This window comes from Micromesistius poutassou, assembly GCF_964030765.1.
Source record: "Micromesistius poutassou genome assembly, chromosome: 14".
NCBI lineage: Eukaryota > Metazoa > Chordata > Actinopteri > Gadiformes > Gadidae > Micromesistius > Micromesistius poutassou.
In genome coordinates this window covers 3813269-3837998 of record NC_140284.1, presented here as the reverse complement: position 1 = coordinate 3837998, position 24730 = coordinate 3813269, and the positions used below count along the sequence as shown (strand labels likewise).

The following is a 24730-nucleotide window of genomic DNA, read 5'->3' as shown; positions in this document are numbered from 1 at the left end:
CATCATTTTGATTCAGGGAGCCTGAGGTCTGAACTTCAAGTCCTGTATTCAGATCAGGACTTCTCAGAATTTCTTGGTGTTCCTTAAAGACATGGAGTTGGACAGTGCAATGCATCAGCTTTACAAACTGTTCTCATTAGTGGCAACAATTGGAGCTACATCTGCAGGTGTATAAAGGAGCTTCTCCTGTTTAAATTGGCTCAAGTCCTACACACATAACACAATGGGCCAAGGCCGTTTAAGCAGCCTAGCTCTGCTGGCCATTGAGAGGACACTGGTCAAGTCACTGGAAAAGATGGCTAGTTGGTATGACAGAGCATTGCCTTGAAAAGAAACAGAGAGGATAATTTACATTCAATAAATTGACAATTTAGGCCGAAAATGAGCTCCCCCTCTTTGAAAGACCAGCAGCCGCCACTGTTACATGCGTAACTCACGTTCGTCTGCCAAAAGAAAAAGGATGACATTGGAAGCCTCCTGGCAATTGAGACTAACTTCAATCAACTAACCCTAGTATCAACTTATTTTCATAAAAATAATCTATTACAGGCTATGAAACACTGAAGGCCTATAATTGCTAAGTTAATTTTCAGTATTTGAAAGTATTTAAAATACATTCATTATTATCATTGCATAATATGATTAATTCTAATGTAACTTCCACTGAAACAGGTAGTTCCTGTGCCGACTAATGTGACGCCGCTTTGAGATTGCATGCTCATTGGTTTCCTGGACTGTCTCCTGACTATATAAAAGACATGAAAGAGGATAGACCCTTTAGGGTTGAGGAGTATAGGAGAATCCCTCCCCCTTTAACTACTATAACCCGAATGAGCAGTGTGTGTCTCCGGCAAAGAATAGTTTAATTGATGAATATGTTGTAGGCAAATGAAAATGATGATGGATAATATCTCTATGATAACAGTGTTTAGTCTTTCTGGGTTGAATGAGACCACAGACTATAGAGTGGTTCTCTTTACCTCCACCTTGCTTTATTATTGCTTGATAGTAACCATCAACTGCTCTCTGATTCTCACCATTGTCCTGGACAAAAGCCTGCATGAGCCCATGTATATTCTGTTGTGTTCCCTCTGCATTAATGGGCTTTACGGCACCACAGGCTTCTACCCCAAATTCCTCCTGGACCTGCTATCCTCATCTCACATCATCTCCTACAGCGGGTGTCTCATGCAGGCCTTTGTGATGTTTTCGTTTGCATGCAGCGACCTGTCTATTCTCTCCTTCATGGCCTACGATAGATACCTGGCCATCTGTCGACCCCTGCGCTACCACAGTTTTATGAACAAGCACAGGTTGTCCCTGCTGGTCTTCTTCTCCTGGTTGATCCCTTTCAGCTTTATGGCCGTCCTCATCAGCCTTACGTCCCAGCTCACGCTGTGCAGCGCCAAGATCCAGCGGCTGTACTGCGTGAACTGGGTCATCGTGTTGCTGGCGTGCCCATCGAACAACACCACGGTGCACAGCATCGTGGCGTACCTCACTATACTGGTGTACTTTTTCCACGGGCTGCTGATCATCTGGTCCTACATGTACCTGGTGAGGACGTGTCAGGGCTCCATGGAGAACAGGAAGAAGTTCATGCAGACCTGTGTGCCCCATCTCACCTGCCTGCTCACCTTCATGTCCAGCGTCGTCGTTGATACCATGTACATGCGCTTTGGCTCCAAAAACATCTCACCATCCCTGCAGAACTTCATCGCCATGGAGTTCCTGATCATCCCCCCGATCATGAACCCCCTCATATATGGATTCAAACTGACCAAAGTACGTAACAAGATTCTGTTTTATTTAAATGTTAAGATCAAGTAGTCGTGGTCGCAAAAGAGTGAATGGACAAGAGTTCATCTGTGCACAATAATCATTGAATAAATAGATTTAGATTGGTCGATATCTTCTTTTATTATATAGTATATAGTATAATGTTAAGTATGGTATAGATTATGGCATATATATATATAACATTCAGTATTTACCAGTGTACGTTGTACATATATAAAATATATACGTTTTAAAAATCCATATTCTGAAGGTGTCAATGTGACAAATAATCATTATTTTATTCAGTTATTATGTATTCATGTGCTTTTTTTAATACAATTAATTATTAACCCTATTACAAAACTTGGAAATTCGACAAATTGCTGAGTGGATTTAAAATGATATCCATACAATTCATTATTTGTTATTATTTATCATGCTTTTAATGTGCTTTTAAATAACAGAACAAATTCGTAACCTGTATTCGTTTTGGTCCCTTGTTTAATTTGAAGTTTATCAGTCGGCTATATCGGGTGTAAAGGGCTGAAATAGATGTGTGGTCATATGTCTCCTTCTAGTGTACATTTCTGTTATTACGCTCTAACTCTCGCACAAGGCACAGCTGAATGTTTGGTCGCTGATATTGCAACTGCACATTTTAATCAGAGAATAACATTTATGCCTATAACGTGCTCACTGTTTTGTCTTATTTCAATCTCAAGACAAATGATTGTTAGTAATCATAATTTGTGTGTGTGTGTGTGTGTGTGTGTGTGTGTGTGTGTGTGTTTGTTTGTGTGTGTGTGTGTGTGTGTGTGTGTGTGTGTGTGTGGGGGGGGGGGGGGGGGGGTTAGGTGTAACTTGGTCCATCGTACCGGTTGAAAGAGAGAGAGCTGTGCGATGTGGAGGAATCTGTAAGGTCCTCGACATTCCCATCAGAGTTAAGTTTCTACCGAGTGGTCACTTCACACTCTCTAACATCCTGTCCTTATCTACACCTTCACATTAACTCATGTCAATCTGATTTAATACTCATGTTTCTTTTGTTTTGCTCTGTTTTTGTCGTTGTTATTGCTGGGACGATCAATGATTGAGATTCAAGTAAAATAATACACATCATTCTGTTCTGTAATAATCATACATAATTAACAAATATTGTATTAGGATAATAAACGTGATTTGTTTAGCAGTATTTTAAAACATTATTTACAGTGCTTTCAAATAAAAGCAACTTAAATTAATTAAAAGTTATAATGAAAAATACAAACAAAATATATTCAGAATATCATTGAATAGATAGAGGGATACAAATAAGTAGGCCTACAACTTAATACCAACATAAAAAGTATAGGAGAAAAGAAGAAAAGTATGAACAAACAAAAATAAAGGCTAAAGCTCATACTAGCAAGTACAGAGTTTTATGAGTAGCGCATAGGCCTATTAGTTAGGCTGTAACTCTGTTCTGTGAGTGCACTACAATGACCGATGTGCTCTTTAAATCTACTCACCATCTCACAGACATCCAGGGAACAGCAGTTATTTGGGTTTAGGGTGCATGTCTTCTGTATTAAAGTAGATTAAATGAAAATGCTGCATTCTGGATTAGCTCGGCGTCAGAGATATAAAGCCATAAAACACTGAGCTTTCAGTTTCATAACTAAGGGTAGGGCCAAATTAGCTTTGTTAATTAATGATTAACAAAGCTGTTGGAAATTTGACAAATTGCTGACAAATTTCAAAATTAAAAAAAAAATGATATCCATACAATTGACATTCATTATTTGTCATTATTTATCATTCTTTTAAATAACAGAACAAATTCGTAACCTGTATTCGTTTTGGTCCCTTGTTTAATTTGAAGTTTATCAGTCGGTTATATCGGGTGTAAAGGGCTGAAATAGATGTGTGGTCATATGTCTCCTTCTAGTGTACATTTCTGTTATTACGCTCTAACTCTCGCACAAGGCACAGCTGAATGTTTGGTCGCTGATATTCTAACAGCACATTTTAATCAGAGAATTACATTTATGCCTATAACTTGTTCACTGATTTGTCTTATTTAAATCTCAAAACAAATGATTGTAAAATCATATTTAGGTTTTGTTCAGATTTGTTCAGCAGTATTTGAAAAAAATATTTACAGTGCTTTCAAATAAAAGCAACTTCAATTAATTAAAAGTTAAAAATACAAACAAATAACATATTCAGAATATCATTGAATAGAGGGATACAAATAAGTAGGCCTACAACTTAATACAAACATAAAAAGTATAGGATAAAATAAGAAAAGTATGAACAAACAAAAATAAAGGCTAAATCTCATACTAGCAAGTACAGAGTTTTATGAGTACCGCATATCAGTTAGGCTGTAACTAACATATCAGTTAGGCTGCACTACAATGACCGATGTGCTCTTTAAATCTACTCACCATCTCACAGACATCCAGGGAACAGCAGTTATTTGGGTTTAGGGTGCATGTCTTCTGTCTTACAATAGATTGAATGAAAATGCTGCATTCTGGATTAGCTGGGTGTCAGAGATACACTTTTGGGTAAAGCCATAAAACACCAAGATTTCAGTTTCATAACTAAGGGTAGGGCCAAATGAGGGTATATTAATTATCCATCAATTAACATTAGCGAACAGTTAAATAACAGTTTATTAATGGTCTAATTTACTAATGGTGTTCATGTAAACTAACATTAATGTATGCATTATTTAATAGGGTTAACCCTTGATCCATCTCAACTAATACACTACACCTAAACCCTTTGCTATTGCTACACAACAATTCTCATTACTGCATTAATTAATGGTTAATTAAAGTACCCTTTAGTGTTAATAGGCTACCCATCTTCAATTTTGAAAATAACAGGATAGGCCTTGTTACTCATTATTACTTGGCTCTGGTTCACACTATTATTAGGCTTATTATTTTCTTCCTTTTTAATTTAAATGTTGCCTTGTCAGACACATTCACAACCCACGCATAATGCATGTTTATTGTATACATCACTTTATATAGTATCACTGGATAATTTAACCACAAGAACAATTCGACTGAAACGTTTGATTGGATGTCCGTAAAACATAATTTAAAAGGATATAAATTAAAATAAAATGCAAATTAAGGAACGAATAGCGAGACTACTTCCGGAGCCAGGAAGGCAACCGAAACGAGGGCGGGTACCTAGTGGGCTCCTGGGCCAATGAGGAACACGCGGTCTCCTTCCACGTTCCGCGCTCACGGCGCGCAACAACGCGAGAGCATGTGTGGCCAGTAGTCGAGCTCAGTCAGACTGTGCACTGCAGTACATGCGACTTATCCACTGCCGCTGTGTTTTCAACCCGTGCCAGCGTCACAGAACGAGAAACCTTCACACATTGATGTACAGCTTGAACAGGATTTCTCAGATCTAGAGGACCTTGGCTCTGCAATCCATCTCAAGCGGTGAGTCGTTTGTTTAGGTATTTGTTTTTAGTGCGGCGGACGACAAAAAAAAAAAAACATGGGGATAATTTGCTTGGGTTCCGGGTGTGTTTTATGTAATGATAAACAATGAGAACATTGCATAAATGATCCAATTGACACGAATGGCACCTGGAGAATACAAAATGTTTTGTTGTCTTTTCTATGTTATTCTAAATGATCCGTCCGGGCACCAGCCTGTCCAGGCTATTGGATTCATGGCTGTCACCTTCTCCGTTGGACTCACTGGTGCGGTGATCTTGCAGTGAAGGACCGCATCGTGCAAAGCGCAGTTTATTCAGCCCTGTAGTCAGTCCAAACAAATATTGTCTATACTACTAGATTGATATTCCGGTTTTTGGATATACGGATCTGAAGACGGATGTTTATAATCGGCTCGTCGTTCATACACGTGTTATTGCCGTACAACGCAACGCATGTCTTCATTTTAACAGCTATCATTTCACGACAGATCGCTCAATACTTGCTTTAAACCCTCTCTGTTACTGCAGTCTTCCTGTTGCTTGCTTGCTGGGCCACCTACCAAAACCGGTCTCTTATTTCTGAAGGTTTTCTTGCATTTGTACTCAACAATGCAAAGATATTTAGACCTATTGAGCAATCTGTTTTTCTATGATGTCTTTACCCTTTAACTCAATGCAGTGTATTGCAATACTGTATTTCTCATAGCAACCATAGAGAGGTTGGACATGAATGACAACAATTGTGTTGGTGCAAATGGATTTCCCAGAAGTCGACAGCAACTTCCAGTTCTGCTGATGGCTACATTCTGTAAGTAGTTAATCAAAGAGCCCAGCACTTTGTCAATCAAGTGATATTAAATGGGTTGATTAATTGCTATACAATAGTTGTGTTTTCTTTTAGAAGTAGTAATTGCGGTGAGGGTCCTATGTGGCCGTGACCCAAGTGCTGATGGGAATAGAGATGCTGCATGTTCCTGCTAAACCCAATTCCGTATTAAAGGGTCTGATTGTGTTTGAACCGAGAGGCCGACTCCACCAAGTCCTTCTGTATTTCATAAGACTACTGCTGCAAGTTGCTGAGGTGACAGCTTTATAGAGGGGAGAGGTGAGACGGAGGACGCCATGATAACGAATGCACCCTTTGGGAGCTCAGTCTAGTGCTCATAAGTAACCTTAGTAACCTTCACCTGCGTTGTGTGTGTGTGTGTGTGGAGAGAAGAATGAAGCCGATGGTCTTCAGGTCAACTCAACTTTTCTGGTATTCTTTTCACAGCCTTAGTGGGAGAGACGTGCAGCAGTAGCTCTGGATGCTGTAGCAGTATAGCTGGTACTACTGATGCGGATGCTACTCTGCTTCATGAATTACTGCAGGTAGACAGGGGAACAGACAGTGCCCTCTGTTAACCCTGTCACTGCCTTTCTGGACAGTGGTCGTCGTGGCCATCACCTTCACACACCAGGTTCAAGGATGAAGGAAGAATCAGTCCTCCTCTGGACCCGAGATTAATTTAAGGCCATTTCACGTTTGTTGTCGTTCCGTTGGTCAGGTTGCTTCCAGTAAAGACCCACTCTATTTCACGAGCGTCTACAGATCCCCACCCCGAAATACATTTGATGCTAAAGAAATTGCAGCGCCTGGTCACCCAGTAAGCTTGTCTGCCATCAGACTTTATTGTTCATCTTAAATCAGATTTGTGAGACTAGAATTGTCCGCCGAGCCACAACGATCTGAGGAAATTCTGACTTCAAGAAATTACTTCTATGAGGCCTCTCATTGATTTGGATAAGAGGCGAAACTATGTTTATTACCTCTCAGGCAAGTTTCTTCCTGAGAATTTTTCTTAAAACATGTTATTTCTGTTGGAACAAGGGTCCAAAACACCTCATCGGTCACAATTTCATTGTGCGTTGTGTAATATTTTTGACACTTTTATAGATGTAGACAAATAAGTGTGCCTTCACAGAAGTACCGCCAAACTCAAACTTCCAAATTGAAGTAGAATTAACTGAATATTCTCAACTCAAACCGGACACCTTATGTCATGGACATGGTCCTGAGTCAGGTAAAAAAGGTGGCTTTCCCAAACCCATGCTTTATGTAGCAGGTCTCTGGACACGGGATTGCTGTTGGAAGCTCTAATCTGTGTGTTTAGGCTACCTAGGTGTTTCTCTGACATCAGCTTTGCAGGGAATATCTGTTGTTTTGGCAGCGTCTAAAAACCAGCAAGCGACTTGGCTTTGAACGGGGTCAGAGAGCTCCCTGGAGCTAAACACAGCACCTGCTACCCTGGAGTGTAGCCGCATTGTGTGCTAGCATTAAACCGGATTGAGCTACATCACTCTGAAGGCCTTGGAGATAACCCAAACAAAGACTTGCAGAACTGATCTTTCCAACACAGCTTTTACATCATACAGCATTTTCCTTCACTATTTAAAAAGGAAAAAGATAAGCCAGTGGAGAGACTTTTCAACAAGAGGCCAAATGTTGTCATTATATGATCGGAAATCCTCAAACGATTTTCCCTGTAATAATTTGTTGGCTTTAGAATATGATTAGGTCACCATATAATAATTCATTGGCATGACATTGGGATTAGGTCACCAAATCCACTAGCTGACTAAGTGAACCACTACAGCCTGTGTGTTTCTGTGTGGAGGGGGATTGCTGGGGAGGTTGTAGAGGTTCTCTTGTGGGACTCTATAGACATTTTTACACTGCCAAATATGCCATCTTATGCACGCCTTTTTCGCGGCACGGTTAAGGTAAATTGCCTGCTTGAGCTAGCACCCCAATTTACCCTCCCGGACCCTACGCACATTGGCGGTTTAATTTCATGTAAATGCGATTAGACGCTCCGCGGTTCCAGGGGGGGAGGAACCGCGAAGCGGTTTATTCATATTTTTTAAAAAAACATTCGGGGGTATGCAAATTATTCTAAAGAGGTCTAGACCTCGTGTGCAGCCTCGCCTTCTCCAATGAACCAAGAAAGCCCGCACCGTGACGAACAGGGGATTTTACCCCCTTGTTTTTACACAGGCAACTTGAGATAAGACGGTGAAATTGCCGGGCGTGCCAAGCAGCAACCGAACCGGCTTGGCAGTGTAAAAAGGCCTTTTGTCCCCTTGGCATGGGAGGACAGGAATTGTACAGGAATGTACTTCTGAGGTGTATTATTTATCTTCTCCTATTCATATTGTAGTGTGTGGATCGAGCGTGGCATTTTCAAAGTCAATACATCTTTTGATATGTTTCTCTTTGTTTATTTCATGCTTTCACAGTTTTGTTTTCCAAAACAACCTTGAAACATCGATACTCCCTCATGCTGTTCACTAGGGGAATTAAAGTCGACAATGAAATGCACACACATTCATGAATCATGTTCCACGTTCATTGTCTTAACCTATGTCTTGTCAAGGCACACACATGCACACCATACAATGGGGTTCTGAACGCACATTACCTCAGCCTAACCTGTGGGCATCCTTGAGCAAGATGTCTTAACTCCTTTTCTGTCCCTAAAGGTAAAGATAAAAGGGTTATACTCTTAAGTCGCTTTCAATGAAAGCCTCGGCTAAATAGTAGTAAAGCATGTCTACGCCAAAACAAGGACAGCACACAAGTTGTGTGGGCTTTACAGCACCTGACCAGTCTGTTTGTCCGTAACGACGGCCATCTCTAGTGGGAGTTACTATGCAGATGCATTCAACCCTCAGCCAGGGGGCGGAGGGAATCTTATGCTGCGCTGCACAGATTTAACAACATAACGTCGCAGGGCACAAACCAAGGCTTGTTTAGAGAGAGAGAGAGAGAGAGGGAGAGGGAGAGGCAGTGTTAACCCCTTTCTAACTATCTGCAGCATGCATTACTTTGATGTTCATAGGTCTTGGATAAACATGATACGCTGGGTTCGTAGCCGGGCGTGCCGTTTTGATCATGATGCATTGAACGTGAGGAGACACCTGTGGTGGTGGTGCTCGCGGTATTAGTCACACGGGAACCATGGCGCTGCCCTGCGTCTGCTTGACCTAACATGGTGAGAACAATGGTTTATTCTCCATTGTGGTCCCTGCCGCTGTGTCGCCTGTTTTGTCTGCAAAGCCTTTCTCAGAGTAGAGCAATTAGCACCACCGCCAAGGCTGCTCCTCCTGACTGCAATCTACACTCCTAAACAGTCTCGCTCTCTTGCTTCTATATATATATATATATATATATATATATATATACACACACTCTCATATCTACATGCACACACAAATAGTTAGAAAGGGTGCGAGGAAAGGGAGATAGTGGAGCTGGAAGACAAAACTAATCGTACTTATCTTACCAATCTCCCAGTGTTGGGAATGGAGCCATAGACGGAGCCCACATAAACCACAATTATACATGTATTCCATACATCCTAGTTTCTGTAGAGCAGGCTCACAAGTTTCATTCCTTCAATGGCGCAGTAGTAGGGGCAGAATGCATGCCGCAGCTGCTCGGTTATTTATTTAATTATCTTAATTAAGTTACGTTGTGTGGCGGACAGGGAATTCATTCCACCCGAGTAATGGGCCATCCTGGCACAGGTACCACAGCGCATTAAGAGCAGCTAGTGTGGCGTGGCGCGCACGCACTGGAACGCTCAACTTCCGTTTGGTTTCCAATTCGTCTGTGAGTAAATATTTAACATAAACAGTGTTACTGGCAGGTTTTCTTTGCTGCAGCTTAAGATGCCTATCAGACACCTTTTAGGAATAGTGTTACCGCACGGTAATCAAACCTTCCGTTTATAGTCACATCTCTGCCTTCAACTAGACTTTTAATAGCAGTTTCATTGAATATCAAGGCGCTTTAGAAGACATGTATTGCATGACCAGGCTCTGCCTCTACTCTGTCTGCGGTCCAACTAAAGAAATGGGTTGGATAAGCCTAGCTTCTTTAGGGCTAGGTTTTCTGTAGCCTAGGGTATGAAGTGTGAGAGGTTGTTTAGAGTTACTACCGCCTAGGGGTTGTGTCGCTGAGTGTCTTGAGTGCTAGGGGTTGTGTAGCCTAGCGTCCCTAGTGCTAGAGTTTGTGTAGCTGTTAGGGTTAGGGTTAACCCTAACCCTAATGGTGCCTTCTATTTGTCCACCCGACTCGATCTGCGAGTCGGATTTCCGAGTTACGGACCGGAAGTTGCAAATAGAACGCCCCCGAGGTCGTAAAAACGACTCGTCAACTCGTCTGAACTCAGAGGACCCCGAGTTCAGTAACAAAGATGGCTACTCCGAGCATCACATGTAGTAAACATTGTGGTTTTCTACTATTTTAAGCACTTGTGTTTTTGTTGTAACCAAATGAAGAAGTCGTACACATAGCACTGTATACTGTTACCTATAGGCATGTCGTTACAGTCTTATTATGTGTTAAATACCGCCTATTTTGTAGCTTGTGCCGCTGAAATTGGCTAGAGACGCTCCATGTTGCTATGACAACAATGCCGATTCTTGAGCAGAAAGCAGAGCTCCGACTCGTCTTGTTGTGTGCCAAATAGAACGAAAAACCCGAGGTCACTCGTTTTACAAGACGGATGTGACGTCACACCCGAGCTGCAAGTCGCGATTACGAGACAAATAGAAGGCACCATAACCCTAACCCTAGTGCTAGAGTTGTCTAGCCTAGCCTCACTAATACCAGGGGTCGTGTAGCGTCACGAGTGCTAGGAGTTGTGTATCCTTGTATATATATATATATAGCACTACTGGTTAGCCTAGACTACCATCCCTAGTGCTAGGGGTTTGCCTGAAGTGCAAGGGTAGTGAAGCCTGGCTTATCTAATTCTAGTGTTTAGCCTAGCATCTAGTGGTTGGTCTAGCCTCTCGTGTGTGTGTGTGTGTGTGTGTGTGTGTGTGTGTGTGTGTGTGTGTGTGTGTGTGTGTGTGTGTGTGTGTGTGTGTGTGTGTGTGTGTGTGTGTGTGTGTGTGTGTGTGTGTGTGTGTAGCCATGCATATCTAGCGCTAGGGGTTGCTTGGGGCAAAATTGATCACAGCACGCTATAGGAGGAGATAATCAAAGCGATCCCGGCGTGCGTGACTGAGACATCAGGCGCCCCCTCCTTCAGAGAGGGGCGATGTCGCTTCCGACACGTTGCCCTCCCAGTCGCCCAAACGTCCCGGGCTCTGGTTGGAAGTCAGCGTTCACGCCGGCAGGGTCGCAGGTCTGCTTGCGTAATGCCTTGCTCTTCTATTTTGAGCAAGGGAACTCAGCCTTGAGGGTGGTGGCGAGAACGGTGATCTTTCTGCCGTGCATACGTCAGGCTGTGTTCGTCGTGGTGTTGTGTAATGGCAGCGAGTGGACAGGGAGCGTGGAGAGGGATGAGGGAAAGGGATGAGGGAGAGAGAGAGAGAACTAATTTTGTGCTTTTGTCATCTGTTCACTTTTCAAAAGGGAAGTGGTTATTCTCTCGGAAGAGAGTTAAAGGAGAGAAGGACTAACACATGTCGGACGAGGTTAGCATCAAAATCCTAACACTGACAATATGGTCAGCGCCTTGGACACACTCACAGGGGTGCTGAAATGGAAACAATCAAATATGAATATTTGTGACATAAACCTCAATATTGTAGGTGATGATGATGACTGACAATTGGTTATTTTTTATTTGTTATATAATAATAGATAAAAACAGTCTGGTTAGAAAATCCAATCACTTTTTGTAATGCAGCATTCAAAACCAGGAAAAGACAACTAAAATCTAAGACATCATATCCAAAATTAGACTATGTCTAGTCTCGTATCACAATATCAATATAATATAGATATAGTACCCAGCCCTATCAAACACTCACACATACTCACTCACTGACTCACTAACCCAGACACACGCACACGCACACTCGCAACACCAAGAAAGCATCCGAAATAGTGTTTTGTATTGATCAAATCGAATATTGATTAATGTTCCCAAGAGGGGAATTTGTGATGGACTCCAGTGTGGCTGCCAGTCAAACGTATGCATTACACTAATCCAGAATGGGCCCGGGGTGGGCCCAGGGGGTGGGTCCAGGGGGTGGGTCCAGGGTGGGCCCAGGGGGTGGGTCCAGGGTGGGTCCAGGGGGTGGGTCCAGGGTTGGTCCAGGGGGTGGGTCCAGGGAGTGGAGAGGTGATGAGTGACTCCTTGTCTCTCCCGGTGCGGGCGTCTGTGGTTCATTGTCTACTCTCAGAGCTCCGCTGTGAAGCAGCGTGTTGCCGATGCCTATTTCCGGACGTGTTATTTATCTGATCTCACACCTTGCAGGGAGTGAGGGAAACATTCAGGGATTCGCTGGACCGGTGCGAGTTGCATGAGATGTTTCCGTATCCAAATTAATTCGGGTGATATTGCTGTGCAACTCTTTGCCCAAGCATAACATGTGAGCTACAAACAGAAGCTTTTTTTTTTATACATTTTTGTATTCATTGATTTTGAGTTATTTTTGAGCGGGATTCAAACTGTAAATATGAAACAAAGGTGTGTGTGTAATTTCAGAGTGGCCACCGTTTCTGTGTACTAGAGCTGATATACGTTGGACAATCTGATATTTGGCCATTTGCCCCCAATTTGGCTAATTTCGGGTAGGGCTGCAACTAACGACTATTTTAATAGTCGACTAGTCACCGACTATTGAAACGATTAGTTGACTAATCGGATAATTATTATTATTTTCCTTAAATTTAGCATGAGGTTGCTTTAATTATGTGGCAAATGATAATAAACACAAGAAAGATGAGTACTTCAATGAAAAATGCATCTTTTATTCAATATATATATAACAGAGTTAGTAACTGATTACTCTATAATAAAAGTAACTAGTTACCAGGGAAAGTAATTATTTGCGTTACTGTAAAAAAAAAAAAAAAAAGTAGCTTTGTAGATGCGTGTGTTGTTGTGGGATGCTTCATTAAATTAGAGTAATTAGAGTTGCTTACAATGGATGTTGACCAAGTCTTTGCTCCTGGACATAATGTTCACTTTACATGCACATTCTTGCCTTTGACCTCAATGAATTTGAAGTAGTGCTTATATCTCCACCTTGAAAATGCTAACTTTTCATCAGATTGCTCCGGACTCGCCATTTCTACTGCTTCATCGAATCTGTTGTTGTGGTGTTTGTGTGTGCGGCACGCATATCCTGGCTTGTGTGTAAAAACACTGGCTCCGATTGGCTACCATGAAACACGACTCTTCCTTAGCCAATCATAATCGCTTATCTCTTTGTTAAACCCGGTCTCCTCACTAGCAGTTTGTGTGTGCAGCCAGGGGTGTGTTCGGATTACAGTTTATTCAATCAATTCATAGTAACGCACCGCATTTAACTGTCAGTAACAGTAACGGTGTTGTAATGACAGAAAAATTAATTAGTTAGATTACCCCGTTACTGAAAAAAATAACGGCGTTACCTAACGGCGTTATTTTAAACAGCGTTATTACAAACACTGCTCGGATGAAGCGCTGGGAAGGATTTAAGCACACGGTTACCACACCGCGGGCGCGGTTATCCACCGAGATAATCATTTTATTTGAAAAACAAAACGTATTGGCTTGAATGTTACTTGAATCTTACCGAGGCGAGTCAGACTCCGTTTCGATCAACTGATCAACTGACGTGCTTTCTCTTTCTCTCTTTTTATTCGCCGTATCCAGGCTAAAATGCTCCCAAACTTTAGAAGTTTTGGTACGTGTAGCTGCTGTGAAGGACGCAGCCATTTCTGTATCCGTTACCGCTCTGAGACGCTATTGCGCATGTGCGGCTCTCGGTTTGTCAGGTTTTTTTTTTATTGTAATGAAGTGAGATGCCTCACTCCGTTGGAAAAACACGTCTGGTGACAATTGTCGACAATGGAATTCATTGTCGACTATTTTTATTATCAATTTTTGTCGACAACGTCGACGAATCGTTGCAGCCCTAATTTCGGGTTCATGTGCGTTGTGTCCTTCTGCCACAACAGAATTACTCCAGAGCGGACACAGCTAAACATTGCCTCTGTAGTCATTTACTGATAGGCTATCTCCATTTGTAGATAAATTGGTAAATATGCATCAAGCCAAATAATGCATAATTACTTTCATTATACCGTTATCTGTTTATGCATTTAGTAGCTTAAGAATTACGGTCTCAACATACCAATGTTTCCCTACCAAAATGAAAATGATTCTGCCTTTTCAGACTTGAATAAACTTTGGATGTAAAGAAAAGAGGGAAACTGTATACACTTTGAAGGGTTTTGTAGATGGCCTAGTTGATGTGGAAAAGAGAGCGAGAGAGACAGCATTGGATGTCAAAGACTGGCTTTCTGAAGCTCTGTGGCTTGAAGAAGTGGGCTTGTTGCATAGAGGGACGTCCATGGGCATTTTATTTATCTTCTTAACTATTCATTCCCTTGGTTGTTCTATCTTCTTATCGGTCTAGTAGGCTCGTGTTGCCTGTGGCAGGACCGGAGCAGGCTTTGTGTGGGGCCTCCTCTCGACCTGAGAAGTCCTTCACACTTAGCATGCATGGTTGCTAGGAGCTGCGCTTCACTGGCAGTCTCTTCTCTGCTCGCAGGATTCTAGCCTTCATCATCCAGAAATGAAAATATATTGTGCACTGCTAATGGCGACGTAGACTTTGTAGAAGTCATTCTAATTAGACCACCTAGATGTAAAGAATTCATGAGTGGGTGAGAAAGAATGCATCCCTTCTGCATAAATGTTCAGAACCATGAATCCCAATTCTCTCTATTACTGTTCATCCTGTGCCAAGTATGAAGCTGATTTGACTGTACGGTGATGGTATTTCAAAAATGTACCATATCCAGCATAAATGTTTCATATGTATGAGACGTTTAGATTATGTTGTGGTTTTCAGTCTTTATTTTTGTATTGAGAAATTAGCTCTCTAAACATTTGCTTTTCACACGACTACATTTCATTAAAATGGTTGCGGTATCTATGCCATTAGTAATATAGCAGACTGTAGACATGAGGGTTCGTGCCCAGTACCATGTCATCTGGGAGTTAAACACAGCAGCAACTATGCTATCCTGTATCACAGTCTACAAACTATAGGCCTAGCTATGGTTACCTCGTGGAAATGATACGCAGTTTTCAACTTGAGTGGACAATCTTCCATCTTCATGGAACACAATGAACCCGATAGAGAGATAATGCATCATTTATTAATTTGCCAGACTCTTTTATCCAACCTTTTAGTTTGTCGGTCATTAAGGATCAGGTTGGTGTCTGGGCATTGACTTTGGGGTGCGAACCCAGAACCTTTCTATCCTGATCCTGCCCCCCCCACACCCCCCACCCCCCTCTAAAAAATTATTGTAATGATTAAGGCTGGGAAACAGTCAAATTTAGTTTTTTATGTGTATGTATATATATATATATATATATATATATATATATATATATATATATACCGATATGTGTATTTGTATTTGTACATACACACACAGATCTGGCCGACGTGAAGGCTCTTGATCCTGTGGATCTTCAACAGACCAGCAGCAGCGTGTGTAGCCTCACTGCATGTCTCCCAGGAGCATTGCAGGCCCTGGGCGCAGCAGCAGCTGCAGTAATGCAACAATGCATGACAGCATAGCCACCATGCGCTTTATGCAGCACAGTCCCGACTCCCCAGCCTGCATGACTAGCATGTGCTACCGAATAAACACACTCATGCACGCACACATGCATGCACCGGCCACACGCCTTTTGTGTGTGTGTGTGTGTGTGTGTGTGTGTGTGTGTGTGTGTGTGTGTGTGTGTGTGTGTGTGTGTGTGTGTGTGTGTGTGTGTGTGTGTGTGTGTGTGTGTGTGTGTGTGTGTGTGTGTGTGTGTGTGTGTTAGAGAGCAAAAGAGACAATATGTCACATAAACACACATTATCACTCTGTCCTTCTCAGGCACATACACACACACACAATGCAATAACGGCAACGCTGGTTCATGGTAGTGTGTTTGTGTGTGCGTATCGCTCGGGTAACATGGGCTTGCGTGGGAGATGCAGCGCTACATTTATTCGCTAAGGATTAGGGTCGACTCTTATCAATAATGCAGAGCTCACAGGGTTGCTGTGAACTCATGCTTTTCATGTTTCATGAGCTTCTCCCACCACTCTTGACCCTCTCTCTCTATATGCAATGGTGTAAGGCTACAGGAACGTTGGCCTTTGGTACAATGAACTGACAGATGCCAGACTGGTGGAGCATGACAACGATACAGGTTCTGTAGCTGCTATTGTTTGTTTTTATACTAGTGATTAACCGGTACTGTGTTGTGTATCAATGTCTGTTTCCATATCGACCATAACCACAGGGTTAGGATATCACAAAACACTAGATAGCACTAATAGATGGTGTAATCGGATAAGATACGTAGATACGACTCACTATGCTGACCTCTTGAAACCATTAAGAGAGAGTCAATTAGTAGCAGTGTGGGAATAGCTTATTACCAAAAATGCCAAAGGTCAATGTTTTACATTAAAAACAAAAGATAAAAGGTTCCAGTATATGTAAAGCATCGGAAATGTAAAGTGCTGTTGCGCTGCCATCCCTCATTTTCCAATTTGTGCTGCTTTCTATCGATTGCTGTAGTTATATAGTCCATATGATTGAATCCAAACAAGATGTTCAAATAGCTTATATTATACTGACCCCAGCCAGTTTGCGCTAAGCAAGGATGTGAAGTGGCCCAATACCTGCATATTGTCTCTCTTCCTCTCCTCTCGCTCTACCACTCCTCTCCTTCCTCTTCCTTGGGTGGATGACAACCCCTCCTCTACAAGTTGAGTCCTAGCATACTGTCCTCGTGATGTGTCTATATATAGACGAGAAAAGAGATGGAGCAAAATAGAAGAGGAGAGAAGAGAAAGAGGCTGGTCAACTGCTGTGTTCTGGCAGCCATCGTGGTGGTCACCAAGTTGTTGGTGGTGTACACAGTCAGTGCCCAATCTAGCAATGCCCACACTCTCAACAATTTTCTTCAGTGAACGGAACTTCCCGGCATTTCCATGGATGTGATTGGCTAAATATTCTCCTCTGTCCTCCCCTTCCTCTCGTTTTTAGATATGCTGATGTGTGTAGAGATAACATTGTAATAATACGCTTTCCCTATTGTACAGAGACACAATGTCAGGAAATCGCAACAGGGTAATTGTGTTGTTGTTTTGCCACAAGGTATTTCACTATGTCTCTAAGAAGTAGAATTTTTTTGAAAAACTAAAATCGGAAGAATATGTTATGGAAGTTGCTTAGAGCTGTTTTTATTTCTGGGTGGTCCCATTTGATCAGCATCCAATAGCAGTAGAGCTCCAATTCCATCATGAAAGAAGCACTTTGACACGCCAAGCAAGCATTCTTTGAAATGTTCTACAGCACAATAAAGAGGTTTGTCAAAATAAAACACCCACTCAATATTACTTTACAGAAAATCAACATTATAATAGTTAGGGGGGTTGAACATAAAATCTGTGTGTGTGTGTGTGTGTGTGTGTGTGTGTGTGTGTGTGTGTGTGTGTGTGTGTGTGTGTGTGTGTGTGTGTGTGTGTGTGTGTGTGTGTGTGTGTGTGTGTGTGTGTGTGTGTGGCTCATTAGCAAGGTAGAACTATCTCAACACGCTTCAGAAGAATCTAGAAGCTGTGACAAGTGCAGGCTGGTGTTTGGGGGTTATGTGTTCATTATCGTGTGTATATTATCATGTGTATCCTGCTCACTCATTTGGAACATTTTAATTTGAACCTTTTTATTTCTATAAAACAGGTCAGTATTTGTTCTGCCCTTAAGCAAGTAGTGAAAGAGCCAGCTAGCATTGTCAACAAGGCTTGCTTGTGTTGCTTGAGTTGCTAGCTAACAGTTTTGGAGGTAGCTAGATAGCGGTGCCAGAACCAGCTAGTTGTCTTGGAGGTGTAATTGATCATTTATTTGACGCAGTTCTGACTAGACCACAGTCTCCAGTACGTTGATTGGACAATCATCTGGCTCTTCGACCGTGGTCACTGATGGATGTATAGATACAACATCTGGTTTTACTGTTGCATGCAATCAGTCATTCTACTTTAAGATGTAAATGAATAAAACAAGAAACATAAAGAATCAAATATGCTTACGAACAGTCACTGAATCGTGAGTGTATTTCATGCATTAATTCAAAACTCAGTGAATCATGATATCATGCTCACAGCTGCTAGTATTTGGCCTGCAATCTTCCTTTACATCTAATATACTGTTGATGGAGCTGGAGATCATGTCCTGCTTTGTGTATTGTTTTAATTCAACACAACTTTAGAATGCATCTAAGTACACTAGCATTATCGGAATCAGCTAGCGGAATTGGAGCTAGCTATTGTACCCGAAAATAATAAATATTCAAAATGCAATGTTGTTATTATGGAGCGGGATAAATTTTTCCTTATATTATCTGTATGTCTTTGGTTTGCTTTGGCCTGCTTTGTAAGTAGATTGTATTGGGAAACAGGGTATACAAGTGGGCACTGGAACACATGTTGATGTTGAATAGATGTTTTAACGCTGTGTCACAGAGAGCTGGAGTCTGCAGGCCTGGGCAATAAAACAATAAATTATCGTATTGTGATAGACCTTTGATCAATATCAATATAAAACATGTTCAATATATATCGATAAGAGACTGGACCACCGAATCTAGCAGCTGGGTTTGTTACACAAACACAGTTCCATACTTATTTACAATATTTGAGTGTTTTTCATTGTTGCGTCGACATTGGAGTATTTACCAATGAAGAACAGTGGAAGGTCATATTAAGTGTTAAACAGAAGTGTTTAAATCCAGCATGGTAATTAATTTTTTATGTAATTTAAATTATCAATAGTTATCGATATCGATTAATATGATCAAGTTATATCGTGATATGTCTTTCAGCCATATCGCCCAGGCCTAGTCTGCAGATGTACGTTTGTATAGCAATTCAAAGAAAATAATTGGTTTAAAGCATGGCTGTTTTTCCATCCACCCTGCACAGTCAACAGATAACATCATTGTTTTCCAACAGTGGATAAAATCACACTGGAATGTTGTCTTTGCTTTTGGCGCTTGGCTATTTGACTAAATCAATATTACATGTTGTGTATATAAATACAGACCATTCAGAATTCATATGTAAAAACAAAATCTGATATTGTGATGTGAGATTGTTTATCGTCAAGAAATGTGGTTATTTTGACATACATGTTGTGAACCAGCCATGTGAAATGTTTGCCATGGCATGATGGCATGTATTTCTTTGCCTGTCTGGCAGTATGTGGATGGTATTGGGTAAAGCACTGTTGTGCTATTTTCAAACCTTTTGTTCACTGGGAAATAATCTTTAAGACTTTAGAATGCGTCCTTCCAAAAAAGAACAGAAATTCTTTCTTTAAGGAAAAAAAGAACATTCCTAACACTTGCACTACGTAACGCAACTGCTGAGGCGTGTTGATGGCAGGATACATTAACTAGTATATTCGTAGCTTTCGTATTAAGCAATGATACATACTCAGGCGTGTTTGTATCATTGAGGCATGTTGTGACCGCAGGCTATCGAGTATATTCATACCTTATTAAGGTATTAAGCAATGATATTAAGCAATGTATTAAGCAATGATGCAAACAGTGAACGTGAAGCTTAAACAAAGGAGGCTGTTGTTGGCTGGAGGTTGGGGGTGTGTGACGCTCAGTGATGGGCCAGAGCTACAGCTCCATGTCTGTGATAACAGGATAGCTGTAGTAAAGGTTTTCCATGCAGGCGGAGAGGGAAGTGGGTGCTGGTTCCTGTTGTTGTGTAGATTACTTCACTCAACCTGTGTCCGCCAGAAGCCGACAGTCTCTACTGAAAACACCCTCAGTGTGTGGCCGCCTGCGGCGCGTCAAACATGCTTTTAAATGGGCTCCATAGTGCCGTGTTCACCAATGAAATAACAGTCGATTTCACTGTGTCAGCGAACAACTCATGTAAAAACAATGTCATAATATCTGAGGGAAGGTTGTGAGTTGATGCTACTACAGCATACGCCATCGACACTGAAGCTGTGCAAAATAAAAAGTAGAATCTTTGAGTGAGCCACCTGACTCAGCGCAACACGGTGAGTCAATGTAGCACCTTCCTTGGACCATTAGGGCAGCATTTCCCAGCCAAATGCAAATGCTGCCCGATCACTCATGAAGCCTGACTCTGTGAAGGGGTTAGGATGCTTCCTCAACTGAAGTTTGCTATGCTGGGTCCATTTCGGGACCAGGATTTTTGTTCTGGTCTGTTTGGGTCACCTCAGGACATCCGGGTTCTGTCTATTGGTTCTCTAGCGGAGGTCGGTCAGCCTGAAACGTACGATTTAAACATTCATCAATTAGAAATGGCAAGCTGCTATGCATTATAGGAGTAGTCGCAATTATCTTTGCTTACTGAATTTGAATTAACAATGTTATACGTTTTATACATTTATTTGTTTTGCCATCTGTTGAAAAGTAATCAGTGTAATTGTTCCGGATGATCAACTTTTGTTCTAACTCTATCAAGAATCAACAGTATAAAAGTATGTAATCCAAGGCTGGTTCTTGTGCATATAGACTGCTATAACAGCTGTGTGCTTTGTGTTTTGTGTCTACTTCATAGTTCTTCTTGCACGCCCCCATTTTCTCCTAATTTACTTCCTCTCATCTCTCTTACTCTGTCTGCGCTGTCAGGTAGAACAGTTTTCCTGTAGTACATGGCTGGAGAAAAGTTCAAATTGAGATGGTGCTTTGTAATCCGAGGACTAGGGTTGTATGTAGTAGGGTAGGTGGTAACGTCAAGGAGACTAGTGTCAGTTGGAAAAGGCTAGAGAGGTGATTAGAGATGGGAGGAGGCTAGGAGAGATGACTTGTGTCGGAGGATGCTAGGAGAGAGGGCCTGTGTTGGAGGATGCTAGGTGAGGAGGCTAGGAGAGGAGATGAGGAAAGATGAGTCGTGTGAGTTGGAGTAGGCATTGTGAGGCTTTCCTTTCTTTTGACGTGCACACCCACACAGACACAAAGGGAAGCCATCTGCTGACATATCAAAGGCGTCTGTGTAGGATTTGTCCTTAATAGAACATATATTTGTTTGGTGGGGTTGAGAGTGAGGCTGAATCAGAGGTGTGCGATCTGCTGATGGGTGCTAAGAACGCACTTTTACCCTGCTTTTATTCTACACCGGCAGAGCTAAATGACTCCTACTGATGTGTGTTTATGTAGTTGTGAGAGGAACAGCACAAGACTCTGGGAGTGTGTGAATAATTTATGTACTATTATTGCACATGCTTTCATTTTGGATGATGAAACATATGATGGCAGAGATGGAAATCAATGTTTGTATCTATAAACAGTTTATATTTATAAACATATCTGCACATGAAAGCAGAATTTCTAGGCAACAGGACAAGATTTTGGTATTGAATGCGCTCTGGTGTCAGTTTGTTGTCGGAGTAGTATTGACCAATCACATTTGAGTGGGCATTAGTTGCATAGAGCCAAAATCTCAGAACCCATCAGCAATCTTCTGATGATGATTAAGCCTTATATGAGCTTTGATATCTGTTTATAGAGATTAGCCGAAATGTGGTCTGGAACTGAAAAAAAATCAAAAACGATGTCCAGCGCACAAAGTCTTTGGACTGATATCCGTTATCCATTTTAAACTGGAATCCGAGAAGCATTGTGGTCCGTGGTCCCGAGAGGTAAATCATGGTCAGACGATGGCGGATGGTCCCCTCCCCTTCACAACCCTCTTTCAGTCTTTATTTATGGCTCTCTTGCTCTATTCTCCCGGATGACAGTTGTATGGTTTTGCAAACGCAGGGTTATTAGGTCAGGTTCTGTAGACTATGAGGGTACATAGCAAGGCGCCATTCATTACATTTCTAATCCAAATGAACATGCTCATGTACCGTGATTCAACAATGGATAACGGAACAAGCAGAATGAGAATACTGGCTCTTTTAACCAACTGTATTTTGTGTATTTTCCGTCACATCGGTCACCAAACAAGGGTGGCATTACATTTCAGTGTGTGCGTTCACAAGGTATATAAAACATATCAACCAGACAAAATGATCTTAGCCCAGTGATGAGTTATTAATCAGCTGACTAGTCTGAACCGGGCCTAAATACATGATCCAGATTGACAAAATCAAAGAATCGGACCGTGTTGATGGTATCGACGGGGTAGCTCAGTGTCTGGACACCACATGATCAACTGTCTTCCAGTTGTTAATTAGCGATCAGCCAATCAGCTGCTGGTTGTTGAGCCATTGATGGTCAAAGGCCTATGCTGCAGACAACCCGAACAGGCGGTCTGGATTTGCAGGACAATGCAGTACATGTACACACAGCACCTACGACGGCTTTTCAGCGTACAATTACATCCATCTCATAGACGTTCTTTCTCATGAAACTCATGTTTTATTCATGTGGTTCTTTCTCACAATATGGATCCACTACTTGCGATTGCTGTAATCACATATTATGCAAACCTTACTTGATCGATTCACCGCAGGTCAGCCGGCAGTCCCATTAAAAACCAAACCAGTATTCCCATTAAGATGCATGAGCTGAATAAATTATGCGAATGATCAGCCAAGACCCCCTGTTTCATTTCCCTAACAAATGTATGGGGAGGCGGTTATAATGGGCTCTGCTGGGGCTCAGTAGAGCTTCATCATGCAGACGTGTTGTCCGAAGGGATAGAAAGGCAGAAGGAGATTATTAAACATGCTGAATGATGGTAATACCCACCCATTTCCTATGCTGGGGCAACTTGGTGGCTCAACCCACCAGTGTGCTTAACATAGTGGTAATACGTCTTGTAGTGACCCAGGTTTTATTTTTAACCTGAGGTCCTATGCTACAAGTTGTTCCCTCTCACTTCTTCAAACGACTTTCCTCTGACAGGCAGGAAAAGCCTTTTAAAGAAACCATTAGCATCGGGTTGCCTATTCTTCTTCTTTTCACCTTTGTTCCTTTTGCAGTCGTGACCTTTCACGTGGTCACAGGCTCACAGCCATGATTGAGGTTGAGGCAATAAGCAATGAAGCACAAATGGCCCCCTTTTGTAAACTGTGCGATTATTATTTAGCCATTTAGATGACCCTTGATCCAAGGTGTGGTTATTTTTCATTGATGACAAGGTTCAGATTTGGGTGTCTTGCTGGAGAAGGATACCTAGAGGTAGACATTGAAAGGTTTGAACCTAGAACAACCCGAGCACTTAACTATCCCTCGCCTCCCAAGACACGTCGAACAAACCGCAAAATGCCATTTTTGGATTTGCAGTTTGTTTTGGCACGTCTTGGCCACCATGCTATCCTGCACCGAAGTTCCCTCTTGGGCACCTAGTATTGGAGATCATTAGGCTGGTGTTGTAGTAGGTGAAGATAAACATTTAAGATAAACAGGCGGGTGTGGAGGCAGGCGTAGAGGGAGCGATGGCAGAGCTTGTGGGCTGGAGTACAAATGAGTAACCGCTCTATTACCTCCCAAGCAGCAATAGTCATTTTCTTCCCAGGGGCTTTGTCCAATCACTGGAGCACACTTTATTACACACACTGTGTGTGTGTGTGTGTGTGTGTGTGTGTGTGTGTGTGTGTGTGTGTGTGTGTGTGTGTGTGTGTGTGTGTGTGTGTGTGTGTGTGTGTGTGTGTGTGTGTGTGTGTGTGTGAGAGATACCTTTCAGTCCTAGTCTCTCTCACCTCTGCAGCGCACTGGGAGTTCTCCACCTGCAGTTTACTGGTGTGTTTCACTCTACACTTGATGTGTGTTTGTTCGTGTACTGTAGCCCCTCTGTGTCTTCTATGCCCCTCCTGAATAGCACTTGGGTTAAATAAATCTCTACCTTCACCGCAGGGTTTTAAGACCCACACAGAGGAGTTTGGCGTGTGTGCTGGAGTGCATGTTGGTCACAAGTCAGGGATGAGGTGCATTGTGTATGCAGTGTGTGCGTTGGGGGCCGATGGCACACATGTTTGTGTGTGTGTGTGTTGACGAAGGTGTGTAATTGGGGAAGTGTGTGTCGGAGTGTGTTGACGCTGTAGTGTATGTATGTGTGTGTCTGTGTGTGTGGGGGGGGTTGCATACTTTTGAGTGTACGCTGGCGGTACTTTGGGCTTGCTGCACTTCCGTCTCACCCAGCTGTTATCCTGACCCCAGAAGAGGCAACAAATGATCCTAATTATCGCCAATGCACATCTGGGCATGGGAGGGGGAGGAAGAGGGAGGAGGAAGGGGGAGGAGGGAGGGGGCGGAGGGAGGACAGAACAGGAGAATGAGGGGGGAGGGGGAAGAGGAGGGAGGGAAAGGAGAGACGGAAGAGAGGGAATAGAGAGGTGGAGTGATGAGGAGTATGAGGAGGGGACAAGAAAAAGATGACGAGGGGGCAGAGAGAAAGAGGTGGAGGAGAGGGGAGGAGGAGGAGGAGGAGAGAAAAGGAGGCAGTCCGTTGTAGAGGGCGGTCGTCCGTAATTGAACCATGCACAGAGCGGAT

General features: G+C 42.4%; 2 protein-coding genes across 3 annotated transcripts in view; both read left to right on the top strand.

The window, feature by feature from the left end:
- Positions 1-888: 888 nt before the first annotated feature.
- On the top strand, positions 889-1830 carry LOC311358180 (olfactory receptor 2K2-like; the record flags this gene model as incomplete). The annotated part of the gene is made up of 1 exon (XM_084478189.1): positions 889-1830. The coding sequence occupies one exon, from the start codon at positions 889-891 to the stop codon at positions 1828-1830; it is 942 nt and encodes a 313-aa protein (XP_084334315.1).
- Positions 1831-5071: 3241 nt separating this feature from the next.
- The window catches only part of adarb1b (adenosine deaminase RNA specific B1b), a 111928-nt gene continuing 92269 nt past the window's right edge, over positions 5072-24730 (top strand). The window contains exon 1 of one of the 2 annotated variants that reach the window (XM_084478427.1): positions 5072-5231. The gene's annotated coding sequence lies outside the window, so the exon portion shown is untranslated. The remainder of the gene's footprint in view (positions 5232-24730) is intronic. The other variant, XM_084478426.1, reaches the window with a different exon arrangement.